Source organism: Gopherus evgoodei, chromosome 2 (genome assembly GCF_007399415.2).
Source record: "Gopherus evgoodei ecotype Sinaloan lineage chromosome 2, rGopEvg1_v1.p, whole genome shotgun sequence".
Taxonomy (NCBI): Eukaryota; Metazoa; Chordata; order Testudines; family Testudinidae; genus Gopherus; species Gopherus evgoodei.
In genome coordinates this window covers 36,581,094-36,608,295 of record NC_044323.1, presented here as the reverse complement: position 1 = coordinate 36,608,295, position 27,202 = coordinate 36,581,094, and the positions used below count along the sequence as shown (strand labels likewise).

At 47.3% G+C, this 27,202-nt stretch overlaps 1 protein-coding gene across 1 annotated transcript in view; it reads right to left on the bottom strand.

Annotated features, from left to right (window-relative positions):
- Nucleotides 1–21,463, bottom strand: part of DNAJC1 (DnaJ heat shock protein family (Hsp40) member C1) — a 205,760-nt gene extending 184,297 nt beyond the window's left edge. Inside the window, exon 1 of the mRNA XM_030550390.1 lies at nt 21,226–21,463. Within this exon, the coding sequence (XP_030406250.1) occupies nt 21,226–21,384 (159 nt within the window). The 5' untranslated portion in view covers nt 21,385–21,463. The remainder of the gene's footprint in view (nt 1–21,225) is intronic.
- Nucleotides 21,464–27,202: the final 5,739 nt, after the last annotated feature.

Here is a 27,202-nt window from a genome sequence, read left to right as displayed (position 1 = left end):
TCCTTTAATAATGAAGGTGACAGCAAGCCCTAACACTTGCTAATATGAAAAAAGACATGAGTTTCTTCATTTGAAGAATTTCTTCCAAGCAACAAGTTTTTTTAAACAAAGCCGATTTAATAGGTCTTACAAAATCCACCACCGAAGTCCTAAATGTTTTTGCTTTAAAAAATTAGTGTTTACATTTGTTAAAGTAGCTGTAAACTATCTATATTAAGCAAAAGCACTATGAGAATGTTCACTATGTATTCTAGAAGTTCCCCATAATGCATACGTTACTTCTCACATCGTAGATATCAGATCTCAAATTTCAACTATTTTTAATACCCTCCCCCTCCCACCCCTTTGAAAGCAGAGGAGCTCTCCAGAACTGAAAATTTCAGATCAGTTCTCCCCACTGATTAACATGAGTAACAAGAGACTTGGAGTGGGGAAGGGCAGAGGGGGTGTGTGTAAATGAACTGGACTCCATTCTGGTTCACACAGAAAGTTGTTAGTTATCAAAGGTTACAAATGTATAATCTACAACTAGTGACTTCACACAACAATGAAGTAATTTAGTTTTCTGATCATAGGTTGAGCTTGCAGGACTGGCAGTTATTTTTACTTTTTCACCATTTCTAGTATATTCAGAAGAGGTACGTAATCTATGTGAACAGTCTCGACATAGTATCCATATTGAACCAGCTACTTGAAAGTGTTCATTGCCAGTTTTGTTTCAATTTGTGGAAAGTGTTATTCTCCTTTATTTTTACATTAATGCCAGGAACTAAGGGGTTGTATTATTTACTCTGAGTAATCTGGAATTTTCAATACCCAATATTACATTCAGAACATAAAGAGGAGGATGAAATAAGAATAATTCTATTGTACTGATCTCTGAATACAAAACAGTGAGCTTGGTGCTCAATATCCCATTCCAGTCAGTCATCTGCATCCATTTTAACCCTTGCACAAATATTGTTTGAACCACATGCTTGTGCAGAGGGCCAAGCATAAGGCCTATGAACAGCTCGGGTCCTACTTAAATCTTATTTTGAACAGCATGTAGGGGACTTAGCTTGAACATAGGCGCTGGAGCACCTTCTGTAATGCTTCATTACTGGTACCATCAATCCTGGTTGCCTGAAGATTGGTAGCTGAGGCACTGAACTGTTACTTGACATCAATCTCCTCACAAAACTGGACTTTCTATGATCTGGAGCCTATTATCCAATAGATAGGATCACAGTGCACACCCTATCTATTGGATATGGACAGACAGTCATCTCATAGAGGAGCATCAGCAGGCTGAAATTGTAATGATGTAGCTGCTGTGTCAAGAGTCAGTATGGGAGGATTTAGGCTTCTTAAATCCCTCAAAATCGCATTTTCCAACCTCATCTCAGAGCCAAGCCAAAAATTTACAGCCTGACGCAAGTAGTTTTGATACAGCCACTTCAAAAAGGCAGAGCTTTAGTCCCATGTGATAATGGCACAGTTCCACTACAAGAACCAGGAGTATAAACGTTTGGAAGACTTTGACCTTGGTAGTGTCAATTCTGAATTGTCCCAACATGGTCTGGCCAAGATCAAGGCTCTTAGCCTAGGCAATGTCAACTTGTCTTCCCATCGGATGAGGGCAGGAGCATAAATGCATAGAAGTCCTTGAAGTATGTGTTATTGATCTGGAGTCTGCACACTCCAGGGGGCAATGAACCAGTATGTTAGTTTTGATACAAAAGACAGAATCATAGAATCATAGGACTGGAAGGGACCTCGAGAGGTCATCTAGTCCAGTCCCTTGCATTCATGGCAGAACTATCATCTAGACCATCACTGTCAGGTGCCTGTTTAACCTGCTCTTAAAAATATCCAATGATGGAGACTCCATAGCCTCCCTAAGCAATTTATTCCAGTGCTTAACTACCCTGACAGTTAAGAAGTTTTTCCTAATGTCAAACCTAAACCGTCCTTGCTGCAATTTAACCCCATTGCTTCTTGTTCTATCCTCAGACATTAATTTTTCTCCCTTCTCCTTGTAAAAAATGGTTACTTACCTTTCGTAACGGTTCTTCAAGATGTGTTGCTCGTGTCCATTCCATTTAGGTGTGTGTGTGCGCCCATGTGAACGGCTGCCGGAGATTTCTTCTTTAGGGCCAGTTCTGGCATCCCCTGGAACCTTGCACTCATGCGCCAAGATATGGGGCATCACTGGCCCTGCACCCTCTCAGTTCCTTCTTGCCATCAACTCCAACAAAGGAGAAGGAGGGCGGGTCATGGAATGGACATGAGCAACACATCTCAAAGAACAGTTACAAAAGTTAAGTAACCATTTTTTAATTCTTTGAGTGCTTGCTCATGTCGATTCTACGTTAGGTGATTCACAAGCAGTATCCCTGGAGGTGGGCTTGGAGTTCACAGATGTGCTGCTTGCAACAGCGCTTTGCTGAAGCTGGTTTTGTCCCAGGCCTGCTCCGTGTTGGCGTAGTGGGATGTGAAGGTATGAACCGAGGACTAGACTCTACAGGTGTCCTGGATCGGTACCTGTACGAGGAAGGCCTTGGACAGAATGGGCAGTCACGACATTGGCGACACCTTGTTCATAGCAGAATTTGGTGCAGACGGTTATCCATGGGGAGATTCTCTGAGAGGTCACTGGCAGACCTTTCATCCTGTCCTCCACCACGATGAAGAGCTGCATCGACTTACAGCCTCTTGATGAAGAAGGTCGTCTTGATGTAGAATGCTAAGGCCCTCCTAACATCCAAAGAGTGTAACCAGCATTCCTTGTTCATCTAGTGAGGCTTTGGAAAGAAAACCAGTAGGAAAATGTCTTGATTATGGAACTGACACACAACCTTAGGTCGGAAAGCTAGGTGGAGACGCAGCTGAACCTTGTCCTTGTAGAACACTGGATAAGTGGGTTCAGACATCAAAGCCCTAATCTCAGATACCCTGCAGGCTGAAGTGATTGCAACCAGGAAGGAGACCTTCCACAAGAGGAGCAGCAGAGAACAAGCAGCCAGTTGCTCAAAGTGGGGGGCGGGACATGTGAGCCTTGACAAGTTTAGGTCCCAAGAAGGGAAAGGATCACAAGCCTGTGGGTATTGTCTCTCCAGACCTTTCAGGAACCTGGATCTTCAGGTTGAGAGAGAAGCCTGATCTACCTTGGACCAGAAGGTGGAAGGCCAAAATGGCCAAGTGGACCTTGATTGATGAAAGGGCCAGGCCTTGATGCTTGAGATGAAGCAGGCAGTCTAAGATGGATTACAGTGATGACTGGAAGAGAAGGAGACCCCCATCCCACAGCCCAACAGATGAAGCATTTCCACTTAGCTAGCTAAGTCGCCTTAGTGAAGGGCTTCCTGCTACCAGGCAGGATGTGTTGGACTTGTGCCAAGCAGGCCCGCTCCTCCACATTTAGCCATGCAGAAGTCACGCTGTCATATGTAGGGACACTAGGTTCAGATGGACCAAACAGCTCTGGTTCTGCAAGAGCAATCCAGTTGGAGTGGGAGTTCTAATGGGTTTGCTATTGAGAGGTCCAAGAGCATACCCAGCAAGTGCGGAGGCAGCCACGCTGGAGCTCCCAAATTGATCTTCGCTTTGCCCCTCTTAACCTTCAAGTAGGACTCTGTGAACCAGGGTATCAATGGGAAGGCATATAACGTGTTCCCCTCCATGGGAGCAGAAAGGCATTAGACAGTGAGCCTTTGGCAATCCTGCAAAACTAGCAAAACTGCTGACATTTCTTGTTCTGCCTGGTCACAAATAGGTCCACCGGGGGAGTCCCCCAGGTCTGGAAGATCATACTGACAACCTCTGCGTGGAGTGACCACTTGTGGCGAGAAGGACCTGCTGAGGAGATCCATCATTGTGTTCCAAGCACCCAAGAGGGGCAACGCCTCAAGATAAATGGCATGCTGCACACAGCAGTCCCACAGCCAGAGGAACTCTTGAAGCAAGGCCGACAAGCAGGCTACACCTTGCTTGTTGATGTAAAACATCATGGGTTCCAGTATGGACAATGTACTGGCCATTGTCCTGGGGACCAGACACCTGCTGCGGAGCTCGCACCAAAGACTGGCACATACAACAACTGGTGCTTCTGTGGATGAGTACCAAACATCCCTTCCGACTACAAGGAAGGATTCTCCCTTAGGGAGCACGGCAGAGCTGTCAGTGCCTCCTCCTGCTAGCTATGATGGGGAGCCAGGGAGCAGTGCTGGGGGGAAGGTGATCAGCAACAGTTCCAGGAATGGATACTACATAGCTGGGGATGAGTGCTGAGACTGTGCAGTGACCTGGAGTTGGGAATTGAGGTGCTGGAGACCAGTGTCGGGGACACAGTGACTGCCACCGATTCGTTGGCAACTGGTGCAGAGAGGAGGGCAGTCGGTATCAAAAAGAGGTAGAGACCAATGCCGTGAGGCTGGTGATCAATGACATGGGGCCAGAGACTGGAAATGAGGAGTTGTAGACCGGTGCCAGGACACTGGAGAATGGCATTGGCCGACCGACCACAGAGGCAGGCCCATAGAGGGCTACCCTTTGGAGGGAGCACCTTCACTGGCTCTGCAGTTGATGGAAGGTGCCGCGGTGTGGGCGGCACCAGTAGGACCATCAGGTCTCTGGCCGCCTGAAACACCTCCGGTGTTGAGGGCACCATCAGGCACAGGGAACGCCCACCACTCCATGGAGTCAAGAGGTGGTTCCCATAATGGGCTCTGAGCCCCATGCAGAAAAGTTGCTTTCCTGCAGTCCCGAAAAAGGCAAATGGCCTGACACTGGTCTTTTGCCTGCCACTCCTTCTCCATCCTTCTTCAATGTGAGGGAGCACCCACATTCAGTGCACTGCTTCCTATGAAGCTTTCTCGGCACCGGCAATGGTGAATGGTGCTGAGGTGAGCCCAACACTACTGGCGTGCTCCATACTGAGGTTGAAGTGCTCAGCGCCAAATCACGTGGAGGAGGAGTCAGGGAGCAGGGATTGATTGGAAATGGGCTCAGCTGAGCAGGAACAGGTGGGGCCTATATAAGCCAGTAAGCTAGCAACAGAAGGAGGCTGTAGGGTAGTAGTCTGCAGTCACTCCCTCAGAGGAGGGCCCTTGGGCTGGCAAACCATGTGGGGGATAGAGCTACAAAGTAGGAAGAAATCCAGGGGAAGAGCAACATTGTCTGGGAGCAAGTAGGCCACTGTTTCTAGAGATAGGGTCCCTGGACTGGAACCCAGAGTAGAGGGCAGGCCCAGATTCCCCTACCAGCCACTGGAGGAGTGGAATGCTCAAAGCAGTGAAAGGAAGACTGCCATTTTGTATAGTCAGACTCTGATATGCCTAGAATGGGAAACACTGGTTCATAGTAACCTGGCTGGATGGCCTAGTCACGAAGAGGAGGCTGCAGCTCCTGGAGCAAGAGGGGTCTGCAAAACGAAAGGACAATGGGAGAGACCGTCAGAAGAGGGTACAACGTCTGATAAAGCTAATCCCTAATGGTCAGGAGAAGGCACCACCTGCAGTGATTGAACCCTGTGACACTCCCAAACAGGGTCCAGAGAGAGCAACCTGTTCAAACTCTCAGACACTGGCAACAGGGAGCTGGCTTCTCACTAGGTGCATGGCCCCTGAACCTCAGGGGTGGAATCCTGCACTTGTTTTGTATATCTACCTCAGAATCAGTAGGTTTAGGCCACTGTCTTAATTCTAGATTATGGATTTTTCAACACTTTAATCCATGGTTAACAAATCACTATTGCATACCGTTGTATTGTAGTACAAGACAGCTACCCAAAGACAGTGTGGTAGCCAAGACTATTTTTTATTAGCCAAAATTCTAAGATTCCCAAGACTCTTTTCCCAGCACAAAGTACAGCAGATATTTGTGCAGACTTTTACAAGTTTAAGAGCTACTCACAGTGCTTCCTGGACTACTGCTACCAAACAGAAATAAATGAATCAAAGGGAAAATGTGGAAATAGTGAAAGGAACCTGTTGTTGCAAAAAGCGATCCATGGTATTTTTCAGACTTAGAATAACTAATAAGGAAAAATAGTTTTCTCCTCCACAGAGAAGGAAGGCTGAAATTTCATAAAATGTAAAATCAGCAGGAGATAGAGCAAGTAAAAACTAATTGGTACTGTGACAGACCCAGACCAGTGGGGTACAGGAGTCTGGTAGAGGGCAAATATACTGGTCACTGGGTGAGTAGCTTTCTGTTCCCTGAGTGACCAGAGCAGGGGCTCCACTAGAGTAATCAAGAACTTGCTAGAACCAATTAAGGCAGACAGGCTGATTAGATCACCTGCAGCCAATCAAGGCAGGCTAATCAGGGCATCTGGGTTTAAAAAGGAGCTCACTCCAGTCAGGTGGGGAAGAGCTAGAGGAGAGGAAGTGTGTGTGAGGAGCTGGGAGAAAGAGGCACAAGGAGCTGAGAGTGAGAGGCTGTGCTGCTGGAGGACTACGGAGTACAAGTATTATCAGACACCAGGAGGAAGGTCCTGTGGTGAGGATAAAGAAGGTGTTTGGAGGAGGCCATGGGGAAGTAGCCTAGGGAGTTGTAGCTGTCATGTAGCTGTTACAAGAGGCACTATAGACAGCTGCAATCCACAGGGCCCTGGGCTGGAACCTGGAGTAGAGGGTGGGCCCAGGTTCCCCCCAAACCTCTTAACTCCTGATCAGACACAGGAACAGTTGATCCAGACTGTGGGGAAGATCACTGAGGTGAGCAAATCTGCCAATAAGCACAGGACCCACCAAGGTAGAGGAGGAACTTTGTCACAGTACTTATGTCTACTTTTTTTTCTTAAAATGTCACCCAGTGTCCTCAAGCACTGGATGACTCCTGCTGGTTTTGAACTTTAGTAAGAGATAAGAAATTAAGATTTCCATGTTATGTTTTATATTAGCTTGAGCCATTTGAGACAAACCACCATTTTATATGAATTCTAAAAACACTTTAATCTAGATTAAAAATTATACTTTCAGATAAAAATTCAAATTTGAAATGTATATATGTAGTACACAAACTGACTGTCCCTCACCATAGCAGTTTAGTTTGTCAAAGTTGTTAGTGCTCCAAATAAGCTGTTCAAATGTCAGTTATATATGAAAACTAGAAGTAAATAATGAAGGGTTGCTATAACTAGTCAAAATACATTCCAGTCCAGTGTTAGACATTCAAGTTGTAATAATGGTCTGTACATGTGTCCTCTTCAAAATGGGTACTTTTATGTTTCATTAGGGCCTTACCAAATTCATGGCCATGAAAAGCGTATCACAGACTGTGAAATCTGGTCTCCCCTTGTCTTGTGTGTGCTTTTACCCTATACTATGTAGATTTCACAGGGAGACCAGCATTTCTCAGACTGGAGGTCCTGACCCAAAAGGAAGTTGCAGAGGGGTCATAAGGTTATTTTAGGGAGGTTGCCATATTGCTACACTTACTTCCGCACTGATTTCACATCTGAGCAGCTGGAGAGTGGCAGCTGTTGGCCAGGTGCCAGCTTTGAAGGCAGCACCCCACCAGCAGCAGCACAAAAGTAAGGGTGGCAATACCATACCATGCCATACTTACTTCTGCGCTGCTGCTGGAGGTGGCTCTGCCTTAAGAGCTGGGCTCTCGCCTGCAGCCACTGCTCTCCAGCTGCTCATCTCTGAAGGCACCGCCATTGCAGAAGTATGGGTAACAGTACCACAACTCTCCAACTACAATAACCTTGTGAGTCTCTCCCCCACTCCTTTTTGGGTCAGGACCCCTACAATTACAACACCATGAAATTTCAGATTGAAATAGCTGAAATCATGACACTTACAATTTTTATAATCCTATGACTGTAAAGACAAAAATGGACCATGAATTTCGTAGGCCATTATCCATTAGAACTATGTCACTGGTATATGTTACTAGCACTACAAGTCACTTTCTAGCACTACCCCTTATAAAAAAAAAAAAAAGCCATGTCACAGAATCAGCAAAGAGCCCTGTGGCACCTTATAGACTAACAGACATATTGGAGCATGAGCTTTCGTGGGTGCACACCCACTTCGTCGGATGCATGCGTTTGACGAAGTGGGTATTCACCAACGAAAGCTCATGCTCCAATATGTCTGTTAGCCTATAAGGTGCCACAGGACTCTTTGCTGCTTTTACAGATCCAGACTAACATAGCTACCCCTCTGATACTTGATGTCACAGAATGGGGCCTTTTGAAGGAGCATAAAGAAGCTGTGCAGGTAGCGAGCAACCCTGTGACATAAGGGCTATTGTCAGACACTGTGACATTTGCCAAAGTTAGTCTCTATTTTGACCACCAGTCTCCAGTGCTATTGATCATTTCCCCCAATCCAGAAAACTTTCTTGTTGACCTAACAATACTAAACTAAAAGTATAGTTAGTAAATAAATAAATGAAACTATGAAGAAACAAGCTCAAGGGATGGGGAGGCTCTGCCCATATCCTCCTTCCATGTGTAATAGTCCAAAAGAGTAAGGGGCATAATCAAGTAGAACTATCTTCGTTTAGCGCTACTGTCTTACTATGATCATAGTCTCTATCTTCTTTATATGCAAAGGCCAGTTTGTTCAGTACTAAACAAAGAAGTGCAAAATCTGCCTTTCCTGCAGAACTAAAGTGATTTAAAATGTACATGTCCAACTACTGTAGGCCGCTGATTTTATATCTTCAAGAAAATCTGATAGAAAAATCTAGGGAAATTTAAAGTAAACCTCTACCCCGATATAACATGACCCAATATAACACGAATTCGGATATAACGTGGTAAAGCAGCACTCGGGGGGGAGAGGGGGCTGTGAACTTCAGTGGCTCAAAGCAAGTCCGATATAACGCAGTTTCACCTATAACGCAGTAAGATATTTTGGCTCCCGAGGACAGCGTTATATCGGGATACAGGTGTATTACAGCTATCACATTAGCTAAGCAATAAACCTGAAGTATCATGACAAAGTTTATTAGACTGATCATTGAGGGGGCAGCAAGCTCTCTTATGAGCCTGGTCCACGGTGAGAACCCCAGCCTCCTGTCACCTCCAGCTACTAAGAACGGAGGCTGCTGGTATTTCTACCAGTTTCCTCAGGGTCTTCATCTTATTTATCAGCCTCTGACTAGTTAAGTATCGGACAGGTTTTTTTCAAACTATTTTGTAATTTATATCTTTCACTGACTCCTGTCTTGTGTTAAATTCTGCAAAGCGTTTTAGCAAACAATTTTAAGGAAGGTAAATATAGCATATAATTTAACCCTCATGCATCAAATTTATATTCAAAGATACTTTCATTGAACTATCATAGGTCTTCAGAGTATCCTTTTATATTACAAACCCAATACATCCTTTGACTTAAGAGCATCGCTGTGTCTAAGAATCAAGGTAAGCGTTCAAGACAATTATGAGATTATATACACTTGTAATAACTGAAAACTAGGTTACATTTGCTGAATACAATGACATATTTAAAACCTACTCTCGCAGTAAACCAAGTTACACTGTCTGCATTGTAACTTGGCCTATAGCCAACTGCAACCTCTTTATGCCAAGTTACCTATAATAATAGTGATAGATTGTATAAAGTTAGTTAAGGTTTGTTTAACTTAGGGCTTGTCTATACAGTGGGGTAATGTACTTTAAGGGGGTGTGATTTCTAATGAGTACTAACATGTTGCATACGAATTGGCCTGTGTGAATTTAGTGCTTTTTGAAACAGTGCTATGCTAAGACACACTAGGAACCCTTGTTGGCGTGCCCTAAGGTCTATATGGACCAATTAAAGAGCAATATGTTAGTGTGCTTTTTAAATCACACCCCCATAAAGCGCATTACTCCACTTTGTAGGCATGCTCTTAGAGCAGGGGTAGTCTATTTTCTGTCATGGTCCACATTTCTTGGTCAAGGTATTATCAGGCTCCAGACTCAGAAGAAAATAAAATGATAATCATAGAACTGGAAGGGACTGCGAGAGGTCATCTAGTCCAGTCCCCTGCACTCAAGGCAGGATTAAGTATTAACCAGACCATCCCTGACAGGTGTTTATCCAACCTGCTCTTAAAATTCCCCAATGATGGAGATTCCACAACCTCCCTAGGCAATTTATTCCAGTGCTTACCCACTCTGACAGTTAGGAAGTTTTTCCTAACGTTCAGCCTAAACTGCCCTTGCTGCAATTTAAGCCCACTGCTTCTTGTCCTATCCTCAGAGGTTAAGAACAACAATTTTTCTCCCTCCACCTTGTAACAACCTTTTATGTACTTGAAAACAGTTATGTCCCCTCTCAGTCTTCTCTTCTCCAGACTAAACAACCCCAATTTTTTCAATCTTCCCTTATTAGTCATGTGTTTTTTAGACCTTTAATCATTTTTGTTGCTCTTCTGTGGACTTTCTCCAATTTGTCCACATCTTTCCTGAAATGTGGCACCCAGAACTGGACAATACTCCAGTTGAGGCCTAGTCAGCGGGGAGCAGAGTGGAAGAATTACTTCTCCTGTCTTGCTTACAATACTCCTGTTAATACATCCCAGAACAATGTTTGCTTTTTTTGCAACAGTGTTACACTGTTGACTCTCATTTAGCTTGTGATCCACTATGACCCCCAGATCCCATTCTGCAGTACTCCTTCTTAGGCATTAATTTCCCATTTTGTATGTGTGCAACTGACTCTTCATTCTTAAGTGGAGTACTTCGCATTTGTCCTTATTGAATTTTATCCTATTTACTTCAGACCATTTCTCCAGTTTGTCCAGATCATTTTGAATTTTAATCCTATCCTCCAAAGCACTTACAACCTCTCTCAGCTTGGTATCGTCCACAAACTTTATAAGTGTACTTTCTATGCCATTATCAAAATCAACGATGAAGATATTGAACAGAAATGGACCCAGAAGCGATTCCTGCGGGGACCCCACTTGTTATGCCAATCCAACATGACTGTGAAACACTGATAACTACTCTCTGGGAATGATTTTCCAACCAGTTATGCATCCACCTTATAGTAGCTCCATGTTGGTTGCTTTTCCCAAGTTTGTTTATGAGGTCACACGAGACAGTATCAAAAGCCTTACTAAAGTCAAGATATACCACATCTACCGCTTCCCCCCTATCCACAAGGCATGTTACCCTGTCAAAGAAAGCTATCAGTTTGGTTTGACACAATTTGTTCTTGACAAATACATGCTGTTATTTATCACCTTATTATCTTCTAGGTGTTTGCAAACTGATTGCTTAATTCATAGAATCCGATTACTAGGGTTGGAAGGGACCTCAGGAGGTCATCCAGTCCAACCCCCTGCTCAAAGCAGGACCCAATCCCCAGCCAAATGCCCAAATGGCCCCAAAAGAATTGAACTCACAACTATGGATTTAGCCGCCAATGCTCAAACTACTGAGCTATCCCTTCCCTCATTATTTGCTCCATTATCTTTCCTACTACAGAAGTTAAGCTGACTAGTCTTTAAATCCCCAGGTTGTTCTTATTTCCCTTTTTATAGATGGGCACTATATTTGCCCTTTTCCAGTCTTCTGGAACGTCCTCCGTCCGCCACAACTTCTCAAAGATAATTGCTAATGGTTTAGATATCTCCTCAGTCAGCTCCTTGAGTATTCTAGGATACATTTCATCAGGCCCTGGTAATTTGAAGACATCTAACTTGTCCAAGTAATTTTTGACTTGTTTTTTCCCTATTTTAGACTTTGATTCTCTCTCATTTTCACTGGCATTCACTACGTTAGACATCTAATCACCAATCTTCTTGGTGAAAACCGAAACAAAGAAGTCATTAAGCACCTCTGCCATTTCCACATTTTCTGTTACTGTCTTTCCCTCCTCATTGAGTAATGGGCCTACTCTGTCCTTGCTCTTCCTCTTGCTTCTAATGTATCTGTAGAATGTATTCTTGTTTCCTTTTATGTATCTAGCTAGTTTGATCTCGTTTTGTGTCTTTTGTATAAACAAATACTTTAGGGTCCATTCAAAAGCATCTTGTGGTCCGGAATTGGCCGGTGGTCCACCTATTGACTACCCTGCTCTAGAGGCAAGGTGTGCTCCCAGCAAGAGCAAGTGGTTTAAGGAGCAAATCAATTCAAATATGATGTTTACCTTCCACTTAACAGAATAATATGTCAAGAAAGATATATTTGCATGTTACAATTTTAACTAAATAATCATTTCACTTGAAGTATTAGAGAAGAATATATCACTATAGTTCTGCTTTGCTGAAGATTTCATTACAACAGGTTTCTGAGTCCTAGGCCTTTCCTTCATAGTGCAAGACTAAGATCTGAGGGAGTTCTATTAATGAATTTTGATGCCTGAGGGCAACAGTAAAGGGGTAGTGCAAGAGGCAGACCCCCCTCTAACCACTGCATGCCATCCCTTTCTCCCTTCCAAATATCCCAGCCAGTTTTCTCAGTTGCACGTGAGGTAAAGCTTCGTTATTACAGACAATTCAAAATGACTAATAAATGTGCGCCAAAGAAAGAGTAAACAAGTTGAGAGCACTGACACATCTTAAAAGTTGATCCCCCCGTTCCAAAGGCAGATGGTAAGAGAATCCTCTCCGAACTGTACATTACATCAACTGCTAAGATTCTCACTGCTAGAGTGCAAGAAGCTCAAAGGATGACCTTTGACTCAGACAAGGCTGCAATACGGGCAGTGCTAACACTGAGAATAAGAAACTACAAAGTGGACTAATATCTGAATATGCTTAAGAGGTATGTTCAAGGTGCCCAGGGTTCTGAATAATTCCCAGTGACTTCATAAGACTTACTATGACCACCTGCAACTGAGAACCGTATCTGTTTGGGCCAGCACACGGCTATTAGGATCACTGAACCCATCTGAGTTGTACCATGACTCCATCAGTCCCTCTGGTAGGGAGAGACATACAAGGGCCATCTTTCTCACTGGCTGGAAGAGGCACCATTTGCTAATGTGGATGTTTCTGGGTATAATAAGCAGAAGACTGATAGCTTCTAAATTCAAGTGAGTTGAAGAGTTTTCCTCCTGATGGCACCCAATATAAAAGACTCAAATCTGCCAACTCTCTGATGCAGAGACTTCACATAAGAATGTATCATGGATAAATACAGGCTGTGCCACATACCTGGATGGGAAGAGGAACACAGCTGCAGCTAGGAATGTCTTATGGAGGAGATCCCACCCCTGTGGTTGTCGGGCTTTCCAAAACATGAAGTGCAACTCAATGCTGCCCTGCTTAATTATGTAAAATGTTAGTCCAATTGTCTATCTGTACTGGAATTAGCATTTGGAATATACCAGAGTCTCTGAAGGTCCTTAGTGCATACAGGATCACCCTTACTTTGGAAACATTTGTCCAACCTGTTCCTGGAGTGTCCAAGCTTTCTGGAAAGGACATAATTCTGTATAAGCTTCCCTCCCCAGCTTGAACATTTCTGGATCAATCCATTCCTAACTGTAATTTTTCCATGTACTGTCATGAAATAAATGAGTCAGAAGGTCACTAGTTACCTGGATGCAATGCATATGCACTGCAGTTATCTCAAGTAGAGATGTGCCAGGGTACTATGACTATAGTTGGGGCCATGGGACTCAACATCCATAGAATAATCAGAACAGTCATTTGCTGGTTCATTCTTATCCTTTCTATCAGATGGGTGATATCGCAGATCATGTCTCAGGAGTCAATTCAAAGACTTCCTTCCCTATGTACTGCAATTGTCTGCAAAGGACAAGCTGGGAATGAATAGTTTATCAAACCCTAACAGCTCAAAGGTGAAGTGGCTGGATCTTTTGACACCCCTCCAGAACAACATCTTTAATCAGCCAATTGTCCAACAGAGCAACATGTATTTATGCAGGTGAACCACAACGACCACTGAGCACTTCTTGAAAACAAGAAGACAGCCCCCAAAACAAGACCCAAAACTGGCAACACTGATCTCCTCCGAGATACTTCTGATGTTTGAAAGGTACCATAGGTGCAGAGCACATAATCAATACCCTCCCTCTAGGAGGATCATGAAGGGTCCCTGGGTGACAATCTTGACTTTTTGTTCACTAAATATTAAGTCTGTTTCCCCAGAGATTCATTGCAGTCCAGAGTCACCCTCTGTTTTAAATATCAGGAAATATGGGGGGAGAGTACCTCCCTCTTCCACCCAGTGACCCAACATCAGGGGTTTCTTTGCCAAGAGGTTTCAGGAAATCCAATCCAGCTCCCAACTTTGAAGAGACTGACAGCATCATCCAGAAATACTTCAGAAAACACTGATTTTGTAGCCTCGCTAATTAGTGCAAAGGACCAATGTGACCATAAGTAAAAGGCCCCAAAGTCTGACTCTAACATGGAGGCCCTACTAGATTACTGGTAATGGATCCCAAGGATTCGAGTGTCTAACCAGTTTACCATCATCAGTTTTTGGTACTGTGGAGGCAAACATCTCATGCAAGGGGTTTGAGCTCTCATTAAGCCAGCAATCAATATGAATTCTGACTTACAAAAAAAAAGGGGCCTTTTCCTTCCTTTCCTTGGGAAACCACCATGAGGGGAAAGATATAGGCTGGTTTCCTTCTGACCATGTCCTCCTTCACCTCCAAGGTCTCAAGAAGATATCTCGTCCCTTAATGCTTTTTCTTGACTGATTTCAAGACAGACCCCTGCACCAGCTGCTCCAAAATCAAGTGTGAGGACGCAGCCCATTTATTAGTTTGGGGAAGGGGGGGTTGAAGTTTCTAGTTCAGGTATCTAACTATGGCCCTTGCAGATTTCCTGAACCAGTTTTAAATCTACAGTAGCTGTCCTAGACAGCTACTGCTAGAATTGAGGAAAGTAACCCTGCTCAGTCATCATCTTGCTACTCCTCTGCAGCGGAGACATATTTGCCATCATAAGAGTGCTCCTGCGCATCCAAGTTAAAAAACAGCTCTTTTCACTGCAATCTCCACCCCAATCAGCTGTAATTACCCGATACACTCGTTCATAAGCAGATTTTTTTTTTAAGTTAAAAAAGGGAAGCACCAGAGAAGGGGGTCAGCTTATGAACGGGTGTAGAGAGGGAGAGGTGGGACACAGCCCCTCATCCCAACAGAGGGAGGAAGGAGAGGCAGCACAGCCAGCAGAGACAGAAAGGAAGAGGCGGGGCCAGAAGGGAAGAGATGGTCTGGCCCACCGGAGCAGGCTGTGACCATGCTGCTCAGCCTGACGGACCAGCTCCAGCCAGGCCAGAGACATCCTCCCCTGGCCCTCCCCAGATAAGGTGGGAAGGGATAGGATGGGGATAGTGTGGGGGTCCCAGGCTAGGGGTGGGGTCATGTGGAGGGTGGTCACAGGGGTTACTCCCCTAACTCCCAGCTTCTCCCCCTCCCCCTGCCAAAAAATTTCCTCACTAGTTGCTGTCCTGGTCTGTCAGGGTAAACAGCTGGCACGCCGGGACACTTTGCTTACTAAGGTTTACCTCCGTGCCTGCTGACACTCGAGGTAAACAAACCATCTCGGCCCACCAGCGGCTTATCCTGATGCTGACTCCTGAATTATAGAGTCAGCTTATGAATGGGTTATAAAAAATTTCCATTTTTACTTATCCATCTTGGGGCGGTCGACTTATAAACGAACCAGCTTATGATAGAGTATATATGGTATTTAGGCAATGCAGTCACCTGGACTGTCTGCTTCAGAAAACACTGACAAAGGTTCTACTCTGAGATCATACCCTGCCAATGCAGGACAAAGAGCGCCTAAACTCCAATACTGTAGCCCTGCTGACAGTCATGCAATGGACCAGAAGCGAACCTATGGGGTCACTGAATATATACTGGTAACTTGAATTACTACTTTCCTCTCCACTTACAACAGAAAATCCAGAGACTTCATTGCAGCACTATGAGTCAGAGGCTTTGTTAGGGACACAACAGGCAAGCTGCTGATACCTTTTGCATCTGTCTCTTCAGTGGAGCTAAGCACTGACCTCAACTGGAACCTCAACTGTAGCAAGGAGCCAATGCCTAGCAAAGACTTTGGCTTTGAAAGATTATGCTAGAGACTTTGATAGGGAAACTGCTTAGCTGAGCTCAGCAAAAGGGAGGGGAGAAGAGAAGAGAAATGGGATCTAAATACACACAGGCATTGCATTCAGTTGTCTGCACCAACTCCAGGTCCCAGAGTTCACCCATCAAAGCATTCTGGGCTGTCCTCATGCCGGAAGTCTCCCTAGGCTATGGTGCCTGAAGGTGGTCTTGGAGATGCTCCCCATGATTCTTCAGTGCAGAAGGTGACATATATAGGAAAGTTTGGCCCCCCCTGTACATTATGGTCAACATACACGGTTGTCTGTCTCACATCTTTCCTCAGTGCTGTGGCCTTGTACAAAATAAAGGGAGAATCACCTCTCAGGATGTATGGGGAAAAAAATTTACCTTTGAATAAAGTGATTCCAGAGTCCTGAGCACCACCTTGTCCTCATGGAACTTACAGTATGTCTGCTGCATAGAAAGGACCACCAGCACCAACACTTGCCTGGAGGATACGATGTCTATCAGGAAGCAACTCTTGATGGACAAACGCTGAGGCTGACATCAATGATTCAAAGAGTTGGTTTGTCAGGTCCCATTTGGGAAAGAGGTCTGATTGCTGACTCTGCTAACCAGACTGCCCTAATGAATCTGGCTACCTGGGGGTTCTCTGCCAGTGAATCTGCGGAGCCTGCAAACATCTCACTATTAAGGGCAGACACCTGATTGGCAATGCTGCTGGATTAGAAACCTTTGTCGAAACCTTTATTGAAGAAAATTCAAGACAACTGGAATTTCTGGATTTCTAGGATTTGGCACTATCTGCAGAAACTGATCCAGAGAGAGGAGTATGCTTTCAAAGTTGATGCTTTTCTAGAAGAAAAAAGTATTCTGACGACTCTGGAGGAAAGACTCAATCATATTAGCACTTCTTTTTCAATAACTAGTTTATTAGATGCAACCAGAAAATAGAAAATCCTGCCCGCAGCTTCAGTTCTGGGTGGAGAACTATGCTGTTTTTGTCAAAAAGAGGATTTGGGAATTACAGGATTCCCTCAAGGCATTCCTCCCAAGCATCTGCTGTCTCTTGGTTAGTATTTCTGTGAGGATGAAGGCCAGTCTATACTCTCTCAAAAGCATGCTGTGGTGTCAGGAGGGAATGTTTAGATTTTGCAGCATTGTCCATCACTACCTTGGCTAGCTTCTCTCCAAAAAACAGGGTTCTTGTAAATATGGCAGAGCACAGCACTTACTTCAAGTAGCTATCCATCTTCTAGGCATGGAGCCATAGGTGGTATCTGGTGACTGAGCTGGAGACCATGGCCTTAGCTGAGAATCTTATCACGTCCCTCAAGGCATCAGTTGGAGTCAGTTGCTTTGGGGAGCAGGGGATCCCTCATGCCTGTCTGACTCATAGCCCTGTGACTTAACAAGAGTCATGGACAGAAGGTTGTGTGCAGGCTGAGTACAACTCACTGTCTGTCAAGTCTGGGAGGATAATCTCACAGATCAAGCACCATTTGACTTTCATTCAATGTGTTTTAGGCTGCTCTGTCATACCTGGAAGGTGCAGAGGAACAAGCAGGGAGGCCCTGCAGCAGAGGCTCCAGAAGATTCAAACACCCAGTTGAAAAAGTGGCCCACGAAGCTGAGGGGGAAATCACTGCTCACCACTGCCCCCGATTTTGACCTAAACCCCCCCCCCAGGCAGATGAGGATGGCTGGAGCACTAAAACCACTCTCCACATGCTGACACAGAGGCAGAGAAACTGGCCATGAGAGGAGTAGAGGGAAAATGGCCACAGCAGCAGCTCTAAACAGTTGATCTGACTCCATGAGCTGCAAAGTGCAAAGAGTAGCCCAGACCTCAAGAACTGAGGGAGTCAGTGGGTTACAGAAACAGATATCTTGAGGTTATCAACTACAGTAGTTAACAGTGTTTCAGCACCTGCTCCTCAGTGAAAGGGTTGCTTGCCTAGTTTTGAGATGCACTATTGTCATCTTTACCTGTGGTATGAACTGGCTGAGAAGAATACATTACATGTATGTTTTACTTACTTCTAGATGCCACCAGCCTACACTGCAATATTCAGACTCATGCCTCACATTCTCCAGAGGCAGAAACAAGAGAATTGCTGTACTGAAGCAGTTCAGCAATCCATCTAATTCACATTCTGTAATACTTGAAAGAGTAATGAGAACTAGTTTAATTTTTACTGGTTAAAGTAAATGAGTTGCATCTCAGTGAACTCCTTGCAGATCTGAGTCTTCAGCTGACACAGTAAGAATGGGAGGATATTATGCAAAATTGAGAGACTTTAAATGTCTAATTGAAATGAAAACAAAGTTTCCCAGCCCCATAGGGATCAACTTTAAGCTCTGGCTTAAAATTCATTCCTCGAAGACAGCATCTCCCTCCCTAACAGTGACTGTGAAAATTGAACAGTAGATCTGCTATGTAGTATGGTGTTGAATAAAACTTTCATTTCCAGGTACTAGATCCTGGGATTTTGCGTTTAATTAGCCCAGAGAGCGAGACAAAAGGAGTGACAGCCTCAGGGTCCAGCAAGCTACCAGTTACAATTGCAGCTGCTACTTTCCCCATACCACCATTACCCCTCCTTCCCAAAAGAGCATCTCTACACATGGCATGTAGTTCTTCTCCACCTCATATAGGCTGTCCCAAATACACTTTACATTTGAATTATTGTCCCCACACATGTAAGAGACACACTAGAAGATCCTGTGTGAAATAATGATTTACCCAAGATCACATGGCAGATCTCTGGATAGTTAAGCCAGTGCCTTAACCAGAAGACCATTCCTCCTGCTAAGAGCCTGTGTGAAATCAGAGTATCTGTACCAGCAGCAGTGACTAGTCATCAAAACTGACAGGTGAAGGAAGGGGAAGTAGGGAACAAAGGACAAGGTGTCCAGTGGGAAATAGCACCGAGTGATGCAGCACAAAACAGATGGAGCTTCTGGACTGGGTAGGGGGAGGGACATGGTCTGAAGCTAGTGGGCAGAAAGTGGCACCCAGGGAGCAAGGGGCATAAGGTTTGGGAACAGGAGAGAAGAGGCAACCAGGACATGGGGGCTGGGGGAGAAGTGGGCAGGAGAAGACATGAGATTTAAAAGACTTGGCAACTGCCCATGGATGTAGATGGTGAGGGAGTGAATTTGAGGTGAAGGTGCTGAGTTGGGAGGGGGGGGAGACCAGGAGCTACACCTAGAGTTACTGGGAAGCATAGGGTGAAAGGGTTGGAGTAGGAGAGCAAGAGCCATGCCAAAGCTGTAGTGCAATGTTAACATGAAGCGAAAGTGCTGGGCAGATATCAGAAACCATGGCTGGGAGATAGGGATGAAGGAGCTGAGGGGAAGAGACCAGGAACAATTCCCAGGGTCCATAAAGAGGAGGATGGAGGTGCATGAGATGAAGAGCCAAGGGGTCCAGGAGCCATAGCTGGAGGGAGGCCTAGTACATGATGCAAAAGATCTTAGGGAACAGAAAGACCAGCAGACCTACCATGTGGGGGGAGAGGAAGCAAAGGGTGAAGAAGCTGGGTGGCCAGACTTGATGCAGAGATATGCAGGAGTAAACATAGGGTTAAGGGGTGGAGGGCAGAAGCCATTTGCAGGATGTATGGAGAAAAAGGAGGGGAACCAGCAATCACATTCTGGGTGTGCGCACAGGGGGATGGGATCAAGGCGCCTGGAGTGACTAACAGTGCACGGAGTGGGGAGGGAGGAGATGGAGTGAAGGAAACAAGGAGACCAGGAGCATGGCCGTGATGTGCAAGAGGGTGGCACAGAATAAAAGTGGGGGAGAGCAGAAGCCATGCCGCCCACAATGTAGAGGTGGGAAGGGTGAAGGAGTCATGCTTTGAATGGGTACATGGGAAGTGGGAGCCAGGAGGGAACCAGGAGAGCCAGTGTGGGTGTAGATGAGCTGAAAGAGGGGACCCCGGGCATTTGTGGCAGAAGGCTTAAAGAGCTGGGGGGCTGCAGTCGTGCCCAGTACATGGGAGGCTGAGGCGTGAAGAAGCTGGTCGGTGAGAACCTGAAAGCATGCCCAGGACATACACATGTGTGGGGAGAGAGGTGTGCAGGAGCTGCTTGGGGGGTGAGGATCCATGTCCATGGTTGTGTTTGAGGGAGAGATGGAGTGAAGGGGCTGGGAGACAAGAGTTATGTCCCAGATGTATCCAGGGAAGAAGAGGAAAGAGCCAGTGGAGACAGCAAATATGCTCAAGGTGCGTGAGGAGGATGGAAAGCAAGAGCCATGACTTGGGGGCTACATGTCTGGAGAGGGGTTGAAGAAGCTGGGGGTGCAGGAACCAGGCCAGGGGGCATGTGTACAGGGAGGAGGTAAAGGAGCTAGGAGGGGCAGTAGCTATGCCCAGAATGTGGAAGGAGGAAATTAAGGTACTGATGGGGGTGGGGGGTCGGTGGCAGGTGCAGTGCCCTGTGTATGTTGGGAGTTGGGTGGAGAGAGTGAAGGAGCTGGAGGAAGGCCAGCCAGGGCCAGGATGGGGAAGAGAATGTGAAGGAACTTGTGAGGGAGCATGGCTAGGCTGTGCTTGGGGCAGGAAATGCACAGTGGAGGAGTGGAGAGAGAGACTAAGGCAAGGACATCACAGCTGGGGGGCAGGAGGTCAGGCATGGGGGGCAGGGACAACACAGCTGGGGAGATATGGATCCATGGGGGGAGTAGGGACAGCACAGCTAGGGAGAAGACAGCAGGAAGAAATAGCACAGCTGGGGGATGAGGACCCTCAGGGACAGCACAGCTGGGGAGATCAGGCCCCAGGGGAACAGAGATAGCAGAGCGGGGGGGGGGCAGGGACAGCACATCTGGAGGGGGAGTCCCTAGGGGGGCCAGGAACAGCACAGCTGGGGGGCAGGGCAGATCAGGCCCTAGGGGGCCAGGGACAGCACAGCTGGGGGGGAGGGCAGATCAGGCCCTAGGGGGCCAGGGACAGCACAGCTGGGGGGGAGGGCAGATCAGGCCCTAGGGGGGCAGGGACAGCACAGCTGGGGGGGAGGGCAGATCAGGCCCTAGGGGGGCAGGGACAGCACAGCTGGGGGGGGCCGGGACAGCACAGCTGGGGGGGGCCGGGACAGCACAGCTGGGGGGGCAGGGACAGCACAGCTGGAGGGACAGGGACAGCACAGCTGAGGGGTGAGGACCCGGGGGGGGCAGCCCCACGGTCGCAGAGGGCAGCCGGCTGCCTGGCTACTCGCTCACCTGCGGCAGCCCCAGGAAGCCGTAGAAGTTTTGCGGCACCTCTTCCACCAGGTCGAAAAGCTCCAGGTCGCCGCTGTCCCAGGCGCAGGCGAGCGGCAGCAGCAGCGCGAGGAACAGCAATAGCGCGCGGAGCCGCGGCGCAGGGCACGGGCGGCCCATGGCCCCTGCCTGGCAGCCGGCGGGAAGACGCGGACGTGGCCCCTGCTCAGGCCACTCACGCCCCAGCGGCGGCTCCGCACTTAGTGAAGGGGTAAGGAGGCAGGCGCCGCTCCTCCCGCTGCGACTCCCACGGGGAAGGGGCGTGGCTTTCAGCCCGGCCAATCACCGCCGCTGGCGGCCGTGACCTCAGCTCTCCTAGCAACCGCGGGAGGCTGGGGGCTCGCTTGGCTGGTGCTGACTCCCCCTCGGGGGGGAGCGCGGTGCTGCCGTCTGCTCGGGGCTTGGCTGAGCAGGATCCCGCAGCAGGGCCCCCTCTGAGCTGTCCGGCCCCTCCTCCCCATGAGCCCTGCCCGACCGCGGCGGTGACGCTGCCTGAGTGGGCGGGACTGACTGGCGGCGGCGCGTCTCCGTCTCCTCCAGCACAGGCCTTGGTTCAGTTCCTGCCTTATCCCTTTTGCTGCCCTGCCCCTTCCCGCTTTCTCGCCCCCCCCCGCCCGCATGGGAGCCATGCAGGGTACCCAGGCCCTGCCTGCGCGGCGGCGGCTGTGGGGCCGCAGCACGGAGGACTTAGATGGAGGGAAGGGGGGTTGCCATCGCCGTAACCCGCTTCCCCATAGAGGGGAGATCGCCTTGGTCTACACAGAGAATAATTCTTCCAGCTACCTGACCTAGCCAAGTTAGGGCGACTTGACTACAGCGTGCTGTGATTTTTCATAACTCCGAGCAACAGAGCCAGGGCGAGCTCATTTTTAAAAGTAACCCAGGCCCAGCTAGAATACCTAGTCATCGTCCTTCTCACATCCAGGGTTGGGTAAACTACAGACTGGGTGCTGCATGCCCCTTGCTCCCTGGGTGCCACTTTCTGCCCACTAGCTTCAGACCATGTCCCTCCCCCTACCCAATCCAGAAGCTCCATTTGTTTTGTGCTGCATCACCTCCTGCTACTTCCCACTGGGCAGCTTGTCCTTTGTTCCCTACTTCCCCTCCAACCAGGTAGCACCCCACTTTGTGGCTCTCAGAAGCAGCAGCATGTTCCTCCTCCAGCTGCTATGCATAGGGGCAGCCAGAGGGCTCCACACTCCCTCAGCCCCAAGAGCCACCCCAGCAGCTCCCACTGGCCAGGAACTGCAACCAATGGGAGCTGCAGGGGCGGGGCCTGCGGACAGGGTAGCACACAGAGCTGCTTGGCCTCTGCTTATAAGCTGGAGGGAGGGCATGGTGCTGCTTCTGGGAGCTACTTGAGATAGACGCCACCTGGAGTCTGCACTCCTGATTCCTCATGTGCCCCAACCCTCTGCCCCAGCCCTGATCCCCCTCCTGCCCTCTGAACCCCTCGGTCTCAGCCCAAAGTACCCTCCTGCATCCCCAACCCCTCATCATCAGCCCCATCCCAGAGCCCACACCTGAAACTGGAACCCTCACCCAGCGCCGGCTTTAGGAAGTGCAGGGCCCAATAAGAACATTTTCAGCGGGGCCCTGGCAGGGATGACTAAAAAAAATAAAAAGTGTAAAAAAAAAAAAGCCTTTTATTTCTTCCATGTATTATTTACTTTCCATAACTATATAAATAATACAATTATATATTATGTACATTGCATCATATAAGCTGTTGATTGGTTATTAATGACCGCCATTTCACATGTGTGAGTCCCTGCCACTCCCTGCTGGTGTACACATATGTGGGTCCCAGCTGCTCCCTGCCCCCCTCATTGAAGCAGGTGTGCAGGGTTACTGCCCTGGGAACTGCAGGGCAGCAATGGACATGAGGCTGGTTGGAGGCAGGGCAGGGGCTGACTGGAGGTAGGGTCTAGCTGCAGGCAAAGCAAGGGGTGCAGGGCTGGCTGGAGACGGGTGTGTGGGGTGGGCTGGCTTCAGGCAGGGCTCCAGGGGGATGCAGCAGGGGTTGAGAGGGCTGGAGACGGAGGAGTGCGGAACTGGCTGGCTTCAGGCAGGGGGGCAGCAGGGATTGGCTGGAGACAGCGTAAGGAGTGCGGGGCTGGGGGTGGGCAGGGTGTGCAGGGCTGGTGTGGGCAGGTCTGTGTGTGGGGCTGGCTGGCTTTGAGCAGGGCCACAGAGGTGTGTGGCAGGGGCTGGCTGGAGACAGGGCAGGGGCTGGCTGTGGGCACGGGGTGCAGAGCTGGCTGCAGGCAGGGGGGCAGGGCTGGTGTGGGCAGCGCAGGGGTGCAGCAGAGGCAGCTGGAGCCCCCACCCTTTAAATAGCCCCCAAGGCTCCCGCTATCCCAGGGCTCTGGGGGTTATTTAAAGGGCCTGGGGCTCCGCTACTTCTACCCCCCCCCCCGGACTTTTAAATAGCCGCGGGAGCCCTGGAAAATACATGGGGGGGGCTCCGGTGGCTATTTAAAGGACGGGGTGGCAGAGGCAGCTGGAGCCCCGGCCCTTTAAATAGCCCCTGGAGCCCCCCGCTATCCCAGGGCTTTGGGGGCTCCGGGGGCTCCGGCCGGGAGAGCAGGGCTGCAGGGTAGGGCTTGCACTCCAACTGGGAGAGCGGGGCCGCGGGGCGGCTTGTCGCGCTTCGGCCGGGGCTCCAGCCGGGGCCACGAGGCGGCTTGCCGCGCTTCGGCTGGGGCTGCAGCCGGGAGAGCGGGGTTGCGGGGCGGCTTGCCCTGCTCTGGTCGGGGCTCCAGCCGGGGCCGGGGGACAGCTTGCTGCACTCTGGCCGGGGCTCCAGCAGGGACTGCGGGGTGGCTTGCCCCGCTCCAGCCGGGAGAGCGGGGCTGCAGGGCTTGCCGCGCTCCGGCTGGGGCTCCAGCTGGGAGAGCTGGGCTGTGGGGCAGCCGCACTCCAGCCGGCGCTTTGGTTAGAGGAGCGGGGCCATGGAAGACCCCTGAGCAGACCACAACCGGAGTAAGTAAAAAAAATTTAAAAGGTGCATAATGTGTGGGGCCCTCTTAGGCACGGGGCCCGATTCCGGGGAATCAGCTGAATCGGCCTAAAGCCGGCCCTGCCCTCACCACCCCTCCCCCTGCTCTACCTTCTGCCCTAGCCTGGAGTCCCCTCTCGCACCCAGAACTCTTCATTTCTGGCCCCACCCAGAGCCCGCAGCTGGAACCCTCACCCCCTCCCACAACCCATGGGAATTTTGTGAGCATTCATTGCCTGCCATACAATTTCCATACCCAGATGTGGCCCTTAGGCCAAAAAATTTGCCCACCCCTGGGTTACACCTACCTCTTCCTTTGCTCCCAGCTTTGAACTGGTCAAGTTGAGTGCATTTCCCCATATGGAAATGCACCCAAAGACCCTTAACTCTGCCCTGCTGTGACAGCAGGATAGAGGAGAAAGACATATTTTAGAAGTGTATTTAAAAAATCAGCTAAATCTAATTTGGAACCACAAATACTAAAATATCAATCATATGACTAGTGCATGGTATCACTACAAGGCAAAGTTAAATGTTCTGAGAAACTTGTTTTGGTATTACAAACATCCTTATAAAGTATTTTACTCTTCATTGCTGATATGTACTCTCAATCTTAACTCCATTTTAACAATTTTTACCTGGGAATTTCTTTGTTTACTTTAAATATGTCATACATGAACACTAAACAAGAACCTCAAATAAAATGTTATATGATATTTCTAATTACTTAAAGATATGAAACAATTAGCCATTTTCTTAATTTTAACTTTTATGGCCAGGATCCTGGGTACATTGTGGGAACTTTAGCTCAGGAGTACCACAAAACAATCGGTGTAAACATGCCAGGTAATTGGTTTTTAGAGATGTTTTGTTTTGCCAGAGCAGTTTAAAACAGTTGGAGAATACAACACAGTTCCCTTTTCCTTCCAGTTCTTCAAATCCCCTGCCTCTTCCATCTCTTACATTTCCCCTTCTTCTTGCAACCCCCTACATTTGTAGTTACCAACTCATGTGATTTTTATCATGAGCTTGTTGGTGTTTTTTCATAAAGGTCCAGCTGCTGGAAGCAAGAGATTCTCATGCCATCTCAGCTTTCATTTAAAAAAAACCCAAATCAATACCAAACATTTCTAGCTCTCAGGGCTGTTTACAAAAGCTTGAAAATGTGAAGCAAGTGAATCCTAAAGACTCCAAAATCAGAAGGCAAATAAGAAGAACTCCGACGTTTATTTTTTAACCCAATCTCACTTTAGAATGCTTCTGGTTGGCAATATTTCATTCCTCCACATGAGCATACCCCAAGTTCTCCCTCCCTTCTGCACCCTGCTTCAGTCTTCTGTGTGCATGCACACATGCATACATACACACAGACAAGTTTATCCCTCCTAACTAAACAAATAAGTCAGTATGGAAATATTGGAAATATATGAATGGTCATTTCGTCATGAAGAATTCTTGCTTTCAAAATTGCTACCATCTCCCACTACTCCTATTAGGAATTAAGCCACAGCTGCCTTCAGAAAAGAGAGAAGGAGCTGAGACACCTAGATCCATCGAAAACAGTGAAAGAGATACCTTTCTCAAAATGGCCACCAATGGAAGGCAGCTGTGGCTTCAGTCCTACTGAGAATAATAGGAAATGGTAGCCATTTTGAAAGAGGACAGTTCTTCGTGGAATCCTCTGCAGTAAACCATGGTATCCTTCAGCTGAAGAAAGAATGTTCAGTTATGAAGGATAACAGGAAAAAGTAACCATTAATCCTAAAATCTATATATTCAAAAATAGCCTATGCATCAGATTTCAGTAAGTTTTAACAACATGGAAAATTTGAAGGGTCTTTGTTATTCTATTACAGAGATTACTTGGGCCAAAAACATCCAATACTGGTGGCTAAATTTCTTAAAGACCTATTTTTTATTTCTAAACTAATTAACAGATTTACTTGTAAATTCTCATAAAATTTATTTCGTACTCAGAGTAATTGATGAATTTTGGGAAGGGTAGGCTGTTTTTACTATATATATGCAAACCCTTGGTTTAAATGAAAAACTCAACTCAACCGTAACTGTGGGGTTGCTGTTTGCACATCCATAACAATAACTCATTCTCCCTGCCTCTCTCCTGTCTCAATTTCCTGAATTTTTTCTTCTTGAGACTTTGAGTCTTTTTCCTCCTTGGCTTGAATTGGGCCAGATGACACCAGGCTGCCACCTATTCTCCTAAATCTCTGCTTTCATTTAAAATAAAAGCAATTATCTAGCCCAGGGATAGGCAATCTATGGCACACCTGCCAAAGGCGGCACGCAAGCTGCTTTTCAGTGGCACTCACAGGCCACCGGTCCAGGGTGCTCTGCATTTTAATTTAATTTTAAATGAAGCTTCTTAAACATTTTTAAAACCCTATTTACTTTACATACAACAATAGTTTAGTTATATATTACAGACTTATAGAAAGAGACCTTCTAAAAATGTTAAAATGTATTACTAGCACTTGAAACCTTAAACTAGAGTGAATAAATGAAGACTTGGCACACCACTTCTGAAAGGTTTCCGACCCCTGATCTAGCCCTTATGGTCACAGAGAAAACACTGAAAACATGAACCAACTGTAAACTGATGCAGCTAAGTTTGCTGGGTCTGCAATGAGCGTGAAACAATAGACCAGAGAGATATGAACTTTCTGAGACATTTCAATATCTAATGAAAGTCAACTCAATATCCAGTTATTTAAAATTTCAATATTATTAGTGATTACACTGAAATCAAAGCATGTAAGAAAGTAGAGAGATGAGCAGAGCTCCACACAGCCTACTCTCAGTGGTGTCTTTTTATGGCACCATAAATGGTAGCATTTGGCAGACACTACCTTTTTCCAGGATGACCTGTGGAGCTAAAGAGACAAAGGAAACAAATAGAGTCCAGGGGCTGATCCTGGG